The 15,034-nt window shown below is 41.8% G+C and overlaps 1 protein-coding gene across 1 annotated transcript; it reads right to left on the bottom strand.

The window, feature by feature from the left end:
- Window positions 1-1,037: 1,037 nt before the first annotated feature.
- Window positions 1,038-12,998, bottom strand: LOC128689862 (glutamate receptor-like). The gene is made up of 9 exons (XM_070087691.1): window positions 12,955-12,998; window positions 11,866-11,956; window positions 9,874-10,032; window positions 8,813-8,960; window positions 8,398-8,615; window positions 7,216-7,367; window positions 6,474-6,584; window positions 2,382-2,542; window positions 1,038-1,114 (listed from the first exon to the last, which is right to left on the bottom strand). Exons 1-9 carry the CDS (start codon window positions 12,996-12,998, stop codon window positions 1,038-1,040), a joined length of 1,161 nt encoding a protein of 386 aa, XP_069943792.1.
- Window positions 12,999-15,034: the final 2,036 nt, after the last annotated feature.

The raw sequence follows: 15,034 nt of genomic DNA, 5'->3' as shown, positions 1-15,034 counted from the left end.
CTGAAAATATCTAGCCTAGACAGGACTCGCAGCAATGGTTTTAAGTTGGAAAAATTCAGATTCAGGAAGGATATAGGAAAGTACTGGTTTGGTAATAGAGTTGTGGATGAGTGGAACAAACTCCCAAGTACCGTTATAGAGGCCAGAACGTTGTGTAGCTTTAAAAATAGGTTGGATAAATACATGAGTAGATGTGGGTGGGTGTGAGTTAGACCTGATAGCTTGTGCTAACAGGTCGGTTGCCGTGTTCCTCCCTTAAGTCAATGTGACCTGACCTGACTAGGTTGGGTGCATTGGCTTAAGCCGGTAGGAGACTTGGACCTGCCTCGCATGGGCCAGTAGGCCTTCTGCAGTGTTCCTTCGTTCTTATGTTCTTCTTATGTTCTTATTAGTGATACGAAAACCATTCAGTACACAAATAACCCGCACATAGAAAAGAGGAGCTTACGACGACGTTTCGGTCCGACTTGGACCATTTACAAAGTCACACCCCAAATGGTCCAACTCGGACCGAAACGTCGTCGTAAGCTCCTCTCTTACATGTGCGGGTTATTTGTGTATCGTTCCAGTCACGGTATTGTGCCTTTTTTTGTTATTTCAAACCATTCAAATCTTTTTCACGTTTATAATCAATTATAAAGTTTTAAACGTGAGTAATGAAACAGGATAATATGAACGTCAGTGATTCATGCTTTTATTAAGTGTGACTTATATCATGTTACATTTATCAGACGGTATCCATGTATATGGAGGTTAATACAGGATATACTTTATTATATTTAGAGATGAAAATAAGTCAAACTATATTAATTAAGCAGATTTTAAATTCACATGATGAATATGAAGTAAGTTTGTTGTTGTTGTTGTTGTTGTTGTTGTTGTTGTGGTGGTGTGTGTGTGTGTGTGTGTGTGTGTGTGTGTGTGTGTGTGTGTGTGTGTGTGTGTGTGTGTGTGTGTGTGTGTGTGTGTGTGTGTGTGTGTGTGCGTGCGTGTTGTTTCTAGAAGAAGACTGAAATGAATAAAAAAATTCTCTGTAGTTATGACGATGGCTTCTCCGGAAGAAGAAGGTGAATCAAGTGTTCTCCAGCAAATACATGAAGAGCCAGCGACAAACCTGACAGGGAGAGACAGTGCATTATTTTCGAGAATTTTTATCAGTGTTCAGCTTCGTTATCTGCGTAAAAATTACTCTGCTATAATTAATGAAAAGTTTTTACAAAAACGCTCCTGAAACTTATGAGAAGGTGATACAGTTTATATAAAAAAATTTAACCGGGACAAAGTTTCGTTCTGCGCAGAGTTTTGGAAAGTCTAAAGTGACCGAAATGTACTACCAATAAAAGCTTGTCCTGCAGCCTGTGTCTTGTCCTCACAATTATCCGCACATTGATACTTCCAGGTTCTCCTTGAAACACTCCTCCTCCTTCACCAGATCCCATCCTACGCTACCAAAACACTTTATAATGTGCTCCAACACCTTAGTAACAAACACCTTCCTCACCCCATTGCTGAATCATTAAATCTATTAGTCATAATACGTAATTGAAATGGGAGGAGCGAACTACCTCTGTACTCTGGATATTTTACAGCACTTCTTCCATACAGTTTAAGCACCTCACAAAATATAAGACATGGGAATTAATCCTGACATTTTGAATATTTGCTGCAAATTAATCCAGTATATGAAATATGTTTGCCCTTCCTGGCTTATCCTCTCCCTCCTGTTTCATAACAGTGATGAAAAATCTGGAGAAAGTGCATGAGGGAGTCTGTGTAATCCTTCTTCAGTCATCCTATATATCCTGCACTGTTGTTGGTGTGTACAGTAATGTTTGTCTTGCTATCACCGGATGGAGGGTCGAGATTTCACAATTCTATATTCAGAATGGCCAACACGGATTCAGCTCTTCGTATAGTGTATGAGTATTATTAACCTTATTACAAGAACCTACATCTCTGTCCCATCAGTATTCCTGTTAGCTCCTTCGGTCTGTGGCCTGGTCGTATGTGGGGAAGGAATGGCGAAGCCTCCCAGTCCTAGATTTTGCAGGTTTCCCATCTATCTCTCTCTCTCTCTCTCTCCTGCTCTGTTATGATGTAGCAAATGTCTGTCATACCTAGTTCTCCAGCGTTACTTTTATTATTTCGCAGAGCCGTATAACCTTTGTTGGTTAAGCGCTAAGTTATGGTTTTAATAATAGTAATCTGACCCGTAAGACTGCTGGTGATAACCCCGCTACAGCTCCCCACGCAACACTCACTTCGTAGCGGGCTCCAGGTTCCTAGATCCTCCTCACTGGATCCTGTCTGAATGCCTCCCTCTGCCCCATACCGGCTTAGCCCTTTTCCTCTTCCCCATGAAAACAATAATTAATTATCACCTGCAAGCACAATGAGCAAAGGACCAAGGATTAAGTCAAGGCCCAAGGGCTGAATGCCGTGGCCGCGGTCGTAGGCCGGGGGACGCAGACACTGGCTAGTGTTGGTGATCTCATTTTCAAGCCACTTGGACAACACTCCCGTGTCACGCAACATCTCAATGCTGGAAGGAAAAAATGTAACCATAATGAGACGAGGATGGAAATGGCATGGTGATACTGACAAGCTGCGGATATGGACATTTATGTAGCCATTATACAGTTTTTCCTACTACTACTGCCTCTTCTACTACTGTTGCTGCTACTGCTTCTACGACTAACAGAGAGAGAGAGAGAGAGAGAGAGAGAGAGAGAGAGAGAGAGAGAGAGAGAGAGAGAGGTAGAAAGAGAGAGAGGGAGAGAGAGAGAGAGAGAGAGAGAGAGAGAGAGAGAGAGAGAGAGAGAGAGAGAGAGAGAGAGAGAGAGAGAGAGAGAGAGAGAGAGAGAGAGAGAGAGAGAGAGAGAGAGAGAGAGAGAGAGAGAGAGAGAGAGAGAGAGAGAGAGAGAGAGAGAGACAGAGAGAGACAGAGAGAGAGAGAGAGAGAGACAGAGAGAGAGAGAGAGAGAGAGAGAGAGAGAGAGAGAGAGAGAGAGAGAGAGAGAGAGAGAGAGAGAGAGAGCAGCGGCAGCGGCAGAACCTGAGGACAAATCTGCAAAACACAGGAGGTGCAACAAATCCTAGTCCACCCTCCCAGGCACCTAGGCTGTGCTCTCGCTGTCACCGGAAGGGGCACACTGCCAACAACTGCCTGCGAGATACCAGGTGTAATTACTGCTACAAGAAAGGACATCAGGAGGACCAATGTCGGAAGAAAAAGGAACTTGACAGACAGGGCCACCTGTTTAGAGACCTGTTCTCAGAACAAACCAGCAGGAACTCTGAACTGGTGAACACACTCACACGTCACCCACTTAGCTACTCCTATCCCAGCCCAGCAGGTGGTATTGTGCCTTATACAAGACCACAAACCTACATCCCTGCAGCTGCCTCAGGTACCCTACCTACCTCTCAAGGGCAGGCACCTTACATTCCCTACAAACATCCACCACCTCAAGCTGACCACTTCATCATGAGGAGCCAGTCTATCAGCATCCTGTCGGCCAACATTAGAGGTTTCATTACTAATGTTGGAGAGCTCACATAGTTTTGTGAACACTCTACGTCCCGACATGATAGCTGTTGTTGAAACATTTTTGGATGACAGGACTCAAGAAAATTTTGCAAGAATTGCGGGTTACACCTCATGGATGAGAAGAGACAGGCAAGGGCAAGGAGGAGGTGTTGCTGTGTGCTTCTCTAAAAGTGTTCATGCCCAGCACATTGATGTTGCCACCCCAACACATCTTGAAATGATGTTCTTCAAGCTCTGCATAAACACTAGTACCTCTGTACTAGCATGTGCAATGTACAGACCTAAGTGGAAACATGCAGACCCCATCAACTTCCTAATGGAAAATATTGACTCCCTTCTGCTACAACACAACTGTCAACATATTATAATTGTTGGTGACCTCAACCAGCACCTTATACAGAGGGACTTTGATGACCTTCCTGCAGTGTTTGACATGAGAAACTTTGTTGATTTCCCTACTCACATCTCTGGCCCAGAGATGTGAGTGATCTGGCAGAAGGCATAGTCACTTGTCAACCCCTCGGCTACGTTGGATCGTCTGACCACAAGGCTGTTTTTACGACAATTAAGATCCCAACAGAACGAGGTGAGGAGTCCACACGCACAACCTGGCTATGGGAAAGAGGTAATTGGCCAGCCCTTTGCTCTGAGCTCGCCACCACCGATTGGAATGCTCTTCTCCAAGGGAATGTTGACAACCAAGCGAAAGCCTTCACTGGACACATCCTTAATCTACAACAAGAACACATTCCTCACCGGCAATATGTGACGAAGCCTACAAATCAGCCTTGGTTTGGCTTTCGTTGTAGAGAGGCTGCTACTGCTAAGTACAAAGCATGGCAAAGGTATAAGAGACATCCTACCACCTATAACAGGAACTTGCACATGCAAGCCTGTAGGCATATGGGTGATGTTCAAAAGTGGGCCATTGCTAAATGGGAGGTGGACACTAAAAGAAAGCTAGCATCAGGTAGGGTAGGCTCCAAAACCTGGTGGTCCCTGGTCAAGGACAGACAAGGTTATCTGCTTGATGAACTTATTCCACCTCTAAATCGACAGGATGGGACCACCTCTACTAGTAGTCAAGAGAAGGCGGACCTCTTTGCTGAACACTTTGCTACCAAAATGCAAGTTCCTGATCCAGCAAGGGACCCTCCTTGGCTAGCTGCAAGAACTGTGTCAAAACTGTCAGTGGTACTCCAGGTGACAATAAGACAGGAGGAGGTGCATTTCCTTCTTAAATCGCTTGACCAAGAAAAGGCTGTGGGCCCGGACAAGTTGAGCCCAAGATTGTTGAGAAGATGTACAGACCAGCTAGCAGCACCTCTAACTCGCATCTTTCAGCACTGCCTAGTACAGTGTAAATGGCCTTCTCTATAGGAAAGAGGCAGAAATGAATAGTCCCTGTTCACAAAAAGAAGAGCAGAGCAGAAATCAGCAACTACAGATCAGTGTCACTCCTGTCAATCACTGGTAAGATCCTTGAGACAATAATCTCAAGACAAATGACTACCACTCACTGCTTTGTGATCGTCAATATGGCTTCAGGAAAGGTTACTCTGCTGCTGATCTGTTGTTAAACCTCTCCACTAAGTGGCACCAGTCACTGGATGAATCCAAAGTCAGCTGTGTGGTAGCACTGGGCATTGCTGGCGCTTTCGACCGGGTATGACACCAGGGCCTCTTAGCAAAACTTCAAGCACTGGGAATTGCAGGCTCTACACTATGTCTCCTCAGTGATTACCTTCATGGTAGATCTCTAAGTGTAGTTCTCAATGGAACGGAATCAGCAAGACATCCTATTGGGGCAAGTGTTCCACAAGGAAGCGTGCTGGGTCCATTGTTATGGAATGTCTACTTCAACGATCTTCTTCATCTCATCCCAGAATCACATGCATATGCAGACGACTGTACACTGACATTCACTTATCCAAGAGAAGAAATGCCAGCTGCTCTAAGCTACATCAATCACCAGCTGAGAGCTATATCAGCTTGGGGAAATAGATGGCAAGTAACATTTGCGCCTGAGAAAACGCAAATGATGATCGTCTCTAGGCACCATGATGGTAATGTTGGTGCTGTAGTAAGGATGAATGGGAGTGTATTGGCACCTGGAGAAGAAGTTGATATCCTTGGGGTGAAATTTGACTCCAAACTAACCATGAAGAACCATGTTGCAAATCTTGCAAACAAGGCAGCCAGGAAGCTTACAGCACTTCGCCGTATCTCGCATCTGCTTGACAGTAGGGGTTGCAAGATCCTGTACGAGGCACAAGTACGCTCACACCTTGAGTATGCTCCATTTTCTTGGTTTGCCTGCCCCCCCCTCTCATCTGCGACTACTTGACAGAGTAGAGAACAGAGCAAGACGTCTCATCTTTCGCCTAGACCCATCCTGGATAGATCTGTCATTTCAGCAGAGCCTTCAACATAGGAGGGATGTGGGTGGCCTTACTGTTATATACAAGGCCAATATTGTCAAAGTACCACACTTGGATCCACTTCGAGGACAGCGTGAAACAAGCTTTTATGCCACAAGACGGGCAGAAAGCAGCAACTTCACTCTGGCTGTACCCTTCTCCAGAACATCACTCCATCTGAGATCCTATATACCCAGGATGACTCGAGTATTGAACACATTCGTACAGCATGATGATGTCAACGAGATAAAGCCAGTTGATCAAATGAAAATGCTGGCCCACAGATGGCTCCAACTTCATCCTGTTCCCTACTTGTATGTCTCATAACAATAAAGATGCTTTCAAATGAGCTGATGTAGGTAACAGCTCTTAGCTTGCCAATAAAGTTAGGAATCCTTAACCTGTAAATAGCTTGTCAATAAAGCTAGGGATCCTTAACCTTGTCAAACCATGTTAAAAAAAAAAAAAAAAAAAAAAAAAAGAAACTTTCCTACTCTACTTACATACTGTTCGCCTTCTCCAGGTAAGTTGAGTTGATCTTGAAGGCCAAACACATCATTAGGTTGGAGTAGACTCTCTCCCTGGCTATGTACAGGTGACACTGGCCGCTGGTGCTGGCAAGAAATTCACTCATGATGCCAAGAATAATGAATAAGATTTATAATGCTGTGGCTTGAAGAATACACAAGTGACCCCCAACAATTACAAATTAAAATTGGACGCTGTTTCAGTCATTTCTGTGAATTTAATCGCTTCAAGATTCTTAGTATTCTTTGTTCAGAGGGCGAGAGGATATCACCGCTTTAAAAGACTACCATTTGTCCCAGATTATCAGATGCAGGATGCTCGCTTACATTACTTGGTTATCGCCGGTTATCCATACTTAAATATATATTAATCTACATAGCGTAATTAAACCTAGCGAAACAAAATTGTGTCCAGGTTTAGATTAAGGAGAAATCGACTGTCATGCTTGTGAAAATGCCTGTCTACCTGGAGGGTATTCCGGACATCAACGCCTCCGCGGCCCGGTCCATGACCAGGTGGACAGACTGCATAATTATGCTTAATGAAGACCCAGTCATGTCAATATTCTCTTGAAGAGGTTATTTATGTCACTTATGCCGTTGAAAAAGCAAATCCATGCCAGTGTTATACATTAAAAAACAGACCATTCATGTCATTGTTATAATTCTAAAATAAGGTCTTTTATGTCAACTATAGTTTACAGAATTATTAAATTACCTGAAATCCCATGATATAGACTTCCTCATGGTAGTCTCGTCGCAGATAGCAGCAAATTTGCCACTAGCGATGCCTTGCCTCGCCGACCAGCAGTCTGGGATGGTGGCAGACATCCCAGTGAAGGCCTTACGTCGCACCTCGTCCTCAGATTCCTGGATTTTTAAAGAAGTATTACATATATATATATATATATATATATATATATATATATATATATATATATATATATATATATATATATATATATATATATATATATATATATATATATATATATATATATATATAATTATTTTTTTAAATGGGAATGCAGATTGTGCCTAGCTGTAATTCCTAGTACAATAATGTTATGTTAGGTATATTATTAGATGCACTCGGATCTATCTAATTTCAAAGCATCGGTAATTTCCACCTGGACAGGTGGACAAATTAATCAGGAGGAAATTTATGGTCAAGCGGACATGTTCAGGGACGTGTCAGACGCAGAATGCAGTGTGTATTGAATTCCATGTATGATCCGTTACAGTTAGTGTATTGTATTATACTGGCAGGTGTATACTAGTGGCACACAGTGTTATCTATACACAGCATCGGGATAACTAGTAACGGCAGATACATAAAGAATACACACGTGTAGCATATAGGAGATATTTCGCTCACGATGAGAGTCTTCTGTTTATATTGGATTGAAGAAACTCCTAATGAGGAGCGAAACGTCTTCTACACAAAAGTTCCTCATGTGTTCAAAATGTTATTATATCATTCACAGAGGTGCCCTAATCCCGCAAAGGGTCATAAAACGCCTGGAAGAATGGGCGGCATTCAGGTTCGATCCACGAAAGGGGAAGACAGGTTCAATTCCTTGCATCAAGAGCTTCTCACCGGCAACAAGGAACACCTCCCTTGAGGGGGTGGGGTTGCGTTGTAAACGCGTCTTCTTGACACAGTGTCATCTGTTGATGAATGTTGAAGAGGTTTATACCAACACATAAAGATATTAAGACAACATACAAAACCAGCTTTTGTTGTCATTACTTCTCCGTATCCAGCTTTGTCAAGACAAGGTCCCAACAAAAGCTGGTTTTTGCGTTATTTTCTTCATGCCCAACGACTGCTTTTCGCTGGGAAACTCATGTGCTATGCCAACGGCAACAGAGACTGACAAACAAAATGCTGACAAACCTGGAGGTATGTCAGCATCATGGCACCAGACTCGAGGCGCCAGGGCAGGTGAGACTGGGCCACTAGGTCAGCCAGGGAGTCGATGGGTATAGTGACCCGTGGCACCGTCAGCATGGCCGTCAGGATCCCGCTGTAGGAGGAGGTGAAGACGAAGGATGCCAGGAGCCAGGTGATCACTATCAGGCGGCTTCCATCCCATTTCGGCAGCCACCGCGGGTCTGGGAGAGGGACAGAAGGATGAACCACGGTAAGGTCGGGGTTAGAACCCATGGTGAATGAGTCGTAAAACTCCTGGCCAGTACGTAAGGTATAAGGATGGTAAACATAGACGAGAAATAAAGCATTTATACTAATGGATCAAGAGAGCCCATAACCAGACAACTCTCAAAAATAAGAAATAAGAGCCAGTACACACTCTCCTGGGTGAGAGTCTGTAACATCCACATGAGAATCTTGGGTACAGCCTTCCGTGTGGTGATGCTGAAGATCCATCCCTCCAGCGCCTCCAGCAGCACCATGGCCAGACTCACACTAAGGAGACTCATTATAATCAGAATCCACACCTGCAAAAAATTATTAATAAATTATTATCATTAAAAAATTTATTATTACTTTTATTATTAATTATAATTTAGTCATTATTATTATTATTATTATTATTATTATTATTATTATTATTATTATTGCTATTATTATTATTATTATTATTATTATTATTATTATTATTATTATTATTATTATTATTATTATTATTATTATTATTATTATTATTATTATTGTTATAATATTCGTGGGCAGCTCTAAACCAGCAGAGATCATACAATGCCTATGGAATGAGAGGCCGTGAGGTTTGATGCTGGAAAGCGAAGGATAGATTCACTTTCTTGGATGAAGAGCCCTTCTCTAGCATCAAAGCACCCCACTAAAAAGGTGATTATAAACTGTTTTTGTATACAGATTTTTTTAATTGTTTTAAAATTGAGTTTACAAGGAGTTAATTTGCTAATCCTTTGTGTCACAGTTGACTCGATGACAGAGCTGTAGTTCGCATCAGTCTCCATTGGCTTCGAGTATACAGGAGGGCCCCGCTTTATAGCGCTTCAGTTTACGGCGTTTCACTAATGTAAAGGCTTTCATTTATACCCATTTTTCATTTATTCGGGCTTATAGTAAATATATTTACCACTCACTATAATCTAATGAAAACATTTTAAGGTAAGTAATGTGTGTACTGTATATGCAATTTTTATGCCTAGCTCTGTTGTTCACTTAATATATGATAGTGTAAACATATTATCAGGCTTTTATATGCATTTGAAAGTGAAAAAAAGGCTATGTTTCACTTTAGCAGTGATTTTGGCTTTACAGAAACAGCCCGGAACCTAACCTGCTGTATAAGCGGGGCCCTCCTGTATGTACCTGGCTGCTTGTGTTTGTGTGCCTCTCTCTCTCTTTCTCTCTCTCTCTTTCCCTCACCTCCTTGCTGAAAGGCTTGAGGAACCCAGCGATATCGTTCTGGAGAGTGGGTCTTGTCATGATGATGGCTTGGTTGTCGCTATGGACGGCTACAGAGAAGTCGATAGCGTTTGCCCTTTGAGGAGTTACAGCGAAGGGGCCCAGAGCGAACTCCACCTCCTGCAGGATGTTCATAGAATGAATGAGTGCAGCCCGATGATATGTTCATGATGCTACACAAAGCTGAACGTTCATACGCCGAGAGAGGTATATCTCTCAAAGTACACACACACACACACACACACACACACACACACACACATCACTATATATCGTAATGCATATCTCTCAAAGTATATTCACCATTCAATATATATATGTTTCAAAGTAAGTGCACCTCTCAGTGATACCTCGCATATCCGGCCTGCCATTATCCGGACCTCGCCAATGTCCGAACATGCCCTGGGAAATAGCAAAATTCTAAAATCATAACCGAAGCATCCGAACAGTCGTTCGAATACGGCAGAACGCTGAATCAGACTTGGCGCGCACTTTAGTACACCGGTTGGCCACTAGGAGCCTCGCTCTTCGTCTTCCTTTCAGCATTATTACAACTGTGTTTTGTCCTGGCTATCTTGTGTATGGCACCAAAAACGGCCAGGAATGTGCTTACTCTAGAAAAAAGAGGGAAATATTGTCGCACGTGGATGCAGGTTGGTCCAAGGCTGGGAAAAAACTACAAAAGACGACGTACAGGACTGGCTAGAGTGTGACGAAGACGACCCTGGTGTGCAATCTCTGATGGATGCAGAGACTGCAGGATCAGTGTTGCACCCGGAACATTCTGAAAGTGACGACGACGACCCAATACCTGCAAGACCAAAAACTTCAGTAGCAAGGGCAGGTGTCGAGACGCTTTTGGAGTATTTGGAGCATCCACTGTCCACAGCCCATTTGAAAAGTTATGGTCCTGTGGTCTGTGAAATCCGGGAGGCTGTTATTCGAGCCCAGAGTGCTTGGTCCCACCTCCAAACGACGTTGGACTCGTTTGTTAAACCTACAACGCCGTCGCCGATGGCGATATGACGGTATGGATAGCGATATGACGGTACGGATGGCGATATGACGGTACGGATGCGCATTTTTTCCCCCTCACGTATCAGGAAACTCCGTGTTTCGGAACCAGTCTCGGCTCATATTGTTCGGATATGAGAGGTATCACTGTATACCTCATTTCAGTATCTCTCAGAATATATGCACTGATAAATGTGTACCTCTCAGTGTATTTGCAGAGAGGTATATATCGCACAAACAGTATACATAAAGAGATATCAATAACAACACTGCGGCTAGCCGAGGAATCGAACCCATGTCGTTTTGGTTAGAGCGTCATGTGCTTTTCGTTTACCATGAGGCTGGCCAAAACTACATGGGTTCGAGTCTTCGGCTTATTCGTGGTTACAATAATAAAGAGATATATATCTCTCTTATGGTGGACAGAGAATCTCTGGTCCCATTAAGCTACCAAGCAAATGTTGTGTGTGAATGACTAACTTAATAATTGTAATCTCTAACTAAAGTAACAAGTTTAAATGAACGATTCCAGTCCATGCTTGTTAATATAGGATGATTGTTAAAAGCATGATAATGAAGAAATAATAATAATAATAATAATAATAATACTTATAATGAGAGTTGGTGATAAAAATAGAAGAAAAGTAAATAATATAAACAACATTATTACTTATGTTTTTACTGAATGTTGTAGTAGCGGTAGTAATAGTAGTAGTAGTAGCAGTTGTAGTAGTAATAGTAGTAGTAGCAGTAGTAGTAGTAGTAGCAGTAGTTGTAGTAGTGGTAATAGTATTAGATATTTGTCTCTGAGTAAATACTACTACTGCTACTAATAGTAATAATTTCCATACTATCCAAATATATATCGTTTGTAATACCTATGAAATAATTGTTTACAAACAAGAAACAGCTGACTCTGAGGTGTGTGGAGTGACTCACATTCCTGTAGACCTGACCCATCATTCCGTTCCAGGACCCGTTCTCCAGTTTAATTCCCCACAATGAGTCAAGTGGACGAACCAGCTCGTATCTGTAAGTGAGAGAGAGTTTGTGTAGATGTCCCTGATTCTCTTTCTCTCTCTCACTCTCTCTCTCTGTTGACATATCAATCTATCTCTATTTCTGGAAGAAGCGATACCTCAAAATGTAATGAATTTGTCCGAGAGAAGACAAAGATGGTCCTTAGTAACAGCCTAGTTAATCAGGCCCTGATCCACCGAGAAGCCTGGTCATGGACCGGGCCGCGGGGGCGTTGATCCCCAGAATACCCTCCAGGTAGGTAGACTCACCGGCTATCACCGAAAGTAAACTAAACAGTGTCTAACAAAGCCAGGAGAATGATGAGTTACAGAGGTTAGAAATTCTGAGAGCTCGACAAATTCCAAATGGCAAACTTACCTCTGTATGTTCCCTCACATGCTGAGTAGTACAGCTCATTAATGTATTTATTGCATTATGTTTATTCGAAGGATGAGTGACACTGCCCAAAGCTGTCTTTACGCAGCTATATTCGCTTCCAGGATGATTACTGCCCAATACTATCTCAATTACTGTATGTCGACTCACAGGATGAGTGACACGGCCCAATACTGCCGTTATGTGGTACTACCTAATTCTGTCTTCATGGAGGTATGCTTACTCATAAGATGAATAACACTATCCAAAGCAGTCATTATATTAGTATGTTCACTAACTGGATGAGTGTCACTGCTCACTACTGTCTTTATGGCAGTCTCTAGCACAGTCTCTAGCACAGTCTCTAGCACAGTCTCCAGCACAGTCTCTAGCACAGTCTCTAGCACAGTCTCTAGCACAGTCTCCAGCACAGTCTCCAGCACAGTCTCTAGCACAGTCTCTAGCACAGTCTCTAGCACAGTCTCTAGCACAGTCTCTAGCACAGTCTCTAGCACATTCTCCTACACAGTCTCTAGCACAGTTTAGCAGTCACTACATGTTCGTATAAACAAACACAAACTCGTACAAGAACGACATAAACACACACACATACAAAAAAACCATAAAACTTACTCGAAATTCATTCTCTCAGCAAATATCTCAAGGAGGTTACCCATAGGTCCAGTGATTTTAATGATGCCTTTGTCTGTCTCAGTAAATTTGGTCCAGGGGATCCACTGTGAAGGAGACAAACCAAAGTCACGATAATAAAGTGGGTAGAAAAGAAATTACTCGAGATGGTACACAAATTATTCGATTTATTTAAATTTAAATGAATTGTAATTTTTTTATTGAATGGTAAACCTTAACTGATTATTTTTTTAATCGATATTTATCAGAATCCTTTGTTTTATCATTATTTATAATAAAGTTGGTAGAATTACCGACAATATGTAAAGTAAAAGGACACAAGTGCAACTAATGTGACATTTATTGTAGCAACGTTTCGCTCTCCAGGAGCTTTATCAAGCCATTACAAACAATACATGGACACAGAGGGTATATAAAGGCTCAGAGTGAGGTGAATACTAGTGAGGTACCATTTCGATGTTCACTAGTGGTAGTAGTAGTAGTAGTAGTAGTAGTGACAAAAGCAATTAATTCGAATTAATTACTTTTGTCACTACCACTACTACTACTACTACCACTAGTGAACATCGAAATGGTACCTCACTAGTATTCACCTCACTCTGAGCCTTTATATACCCTCTGTGTCCATGTATTGTTTGTAATGGCTTGATAAAGCTCCTGGAGAGCGAAACGTTGCTACAATAAATGTCACATTAGTTGCACTTGTGTCCTTTTACTTTACATCATTATTTATGTATTACTTAGCTTTAGTCTGGGGATTAAGCAAGAGACTAATCATGTTTGTATTAGCATTTAGGAATAAATATACTCTTAGTCTTCTTATTATTGTAAATAATAATAACGGTAATAATAATAATAATAATAATAATAATAATAATAATAATAATAATAATAATAATAATAATAACAGTAACATTATTATTATTATTATTACTATTATTATTTTTTAAACATGACAATTTCAAAATATTTTTTCATACTAAAGAGAAAAATCTAACACTGAGCAAAGCTAAATCTTTCTTAGCACCAAAAATAATTAAGTTAATTGCCTTGAATATATTCACTTTGGTGACAGACTGATTCACGTCATGTAAAAAATTTTACAAAAGACAACTTAGCTGGGAAAGCACTCACTTCTTCAGCGGCAATCATAATGTGTCTTCTTGGAGGAGGTGACATCGTCGGAGGTTGCTGTTCCACCCAGATCTTCCATATATTTTAATGCAGAAAGAGAATTTGATATGGAAATTAGTAGATAAGGATTTTTAAATATTTCTGGGTGTCCTGGAGCAGTGTGTAAAAACTCCACTGCGGGCAGGATCATGGTGTTGGATTGCTGTGGCCAGCTACGTGGTGGTGGATCACAGTGGTCAGCACTACGGTGGTGAGTCACAGTGGTCGTCACCATGGTGGTGGATTACAGTGGTCGTCACCACGGTGGTGGATCACAGTGGTCGTCACCATCTTGGTGAATCACAGTGGTCAGCACCACGGTGGTGGATCACAGTGGTCAGCACCACGGTGGTGGATCACAGTGATCGGCACCATGGTGATGGATCACAGTGGCCACCACCATAGTGGTGGATCACAGCGATCAGCACCATAGTGTTACAAAGAATGAATACCACAGTAAAGTAGCTCATGTTTAGGGTGTAGTCCGCGACTTAACGATGTTGACAATCAGGATAACTAACGGCGTGTTTATCTTAACAACACCTCCCAGGCGCTTAAAGATGCTAACATGTAACTGACGCTTCATTTTACCAATAAAATCTTTACAGCATTACAATGTTGATGATTGTATTTATAGACTTCATGAGAAACTTTTCATGAGTGTATTTATACACTACAGAAGACTGTGATTCAATAGGTCTATCATCGAAGAACTTAAAGAAATTTTCTGAAGTGGATTTAGGCTGTGGGTTGGTTGATGGAGTTTTTAAATCTCTCGACTGCACGAGGGTCATCAAGGCTGTATATACCTTTCTCACCACCAGTCGAAAATATCTTAAAACTTAAATTAGGGATTAAACTCAGCAATTACACTTTGAGAGAAATACAC

This window comes from Cherax quadricarinatus, chromosome 22 (assembly GCF_038502225.1).
Source record: "Cherax quadricarinatus isolate ZL_2023a chromosome 22, ASM3850222v1, whole genome shotgun sequence".
NCBI classification, from domain to species: Eukaryota; Metazoa; Arthropoda; class Malacostraca; order Decapoda; family Parastacidae; genus Cherax; species Cherax quadricarinatus.
Note: the sequence above shows the minus strand (reverse complement) of the source record. Positions and strands in the feature narration are given on the sequence as shown.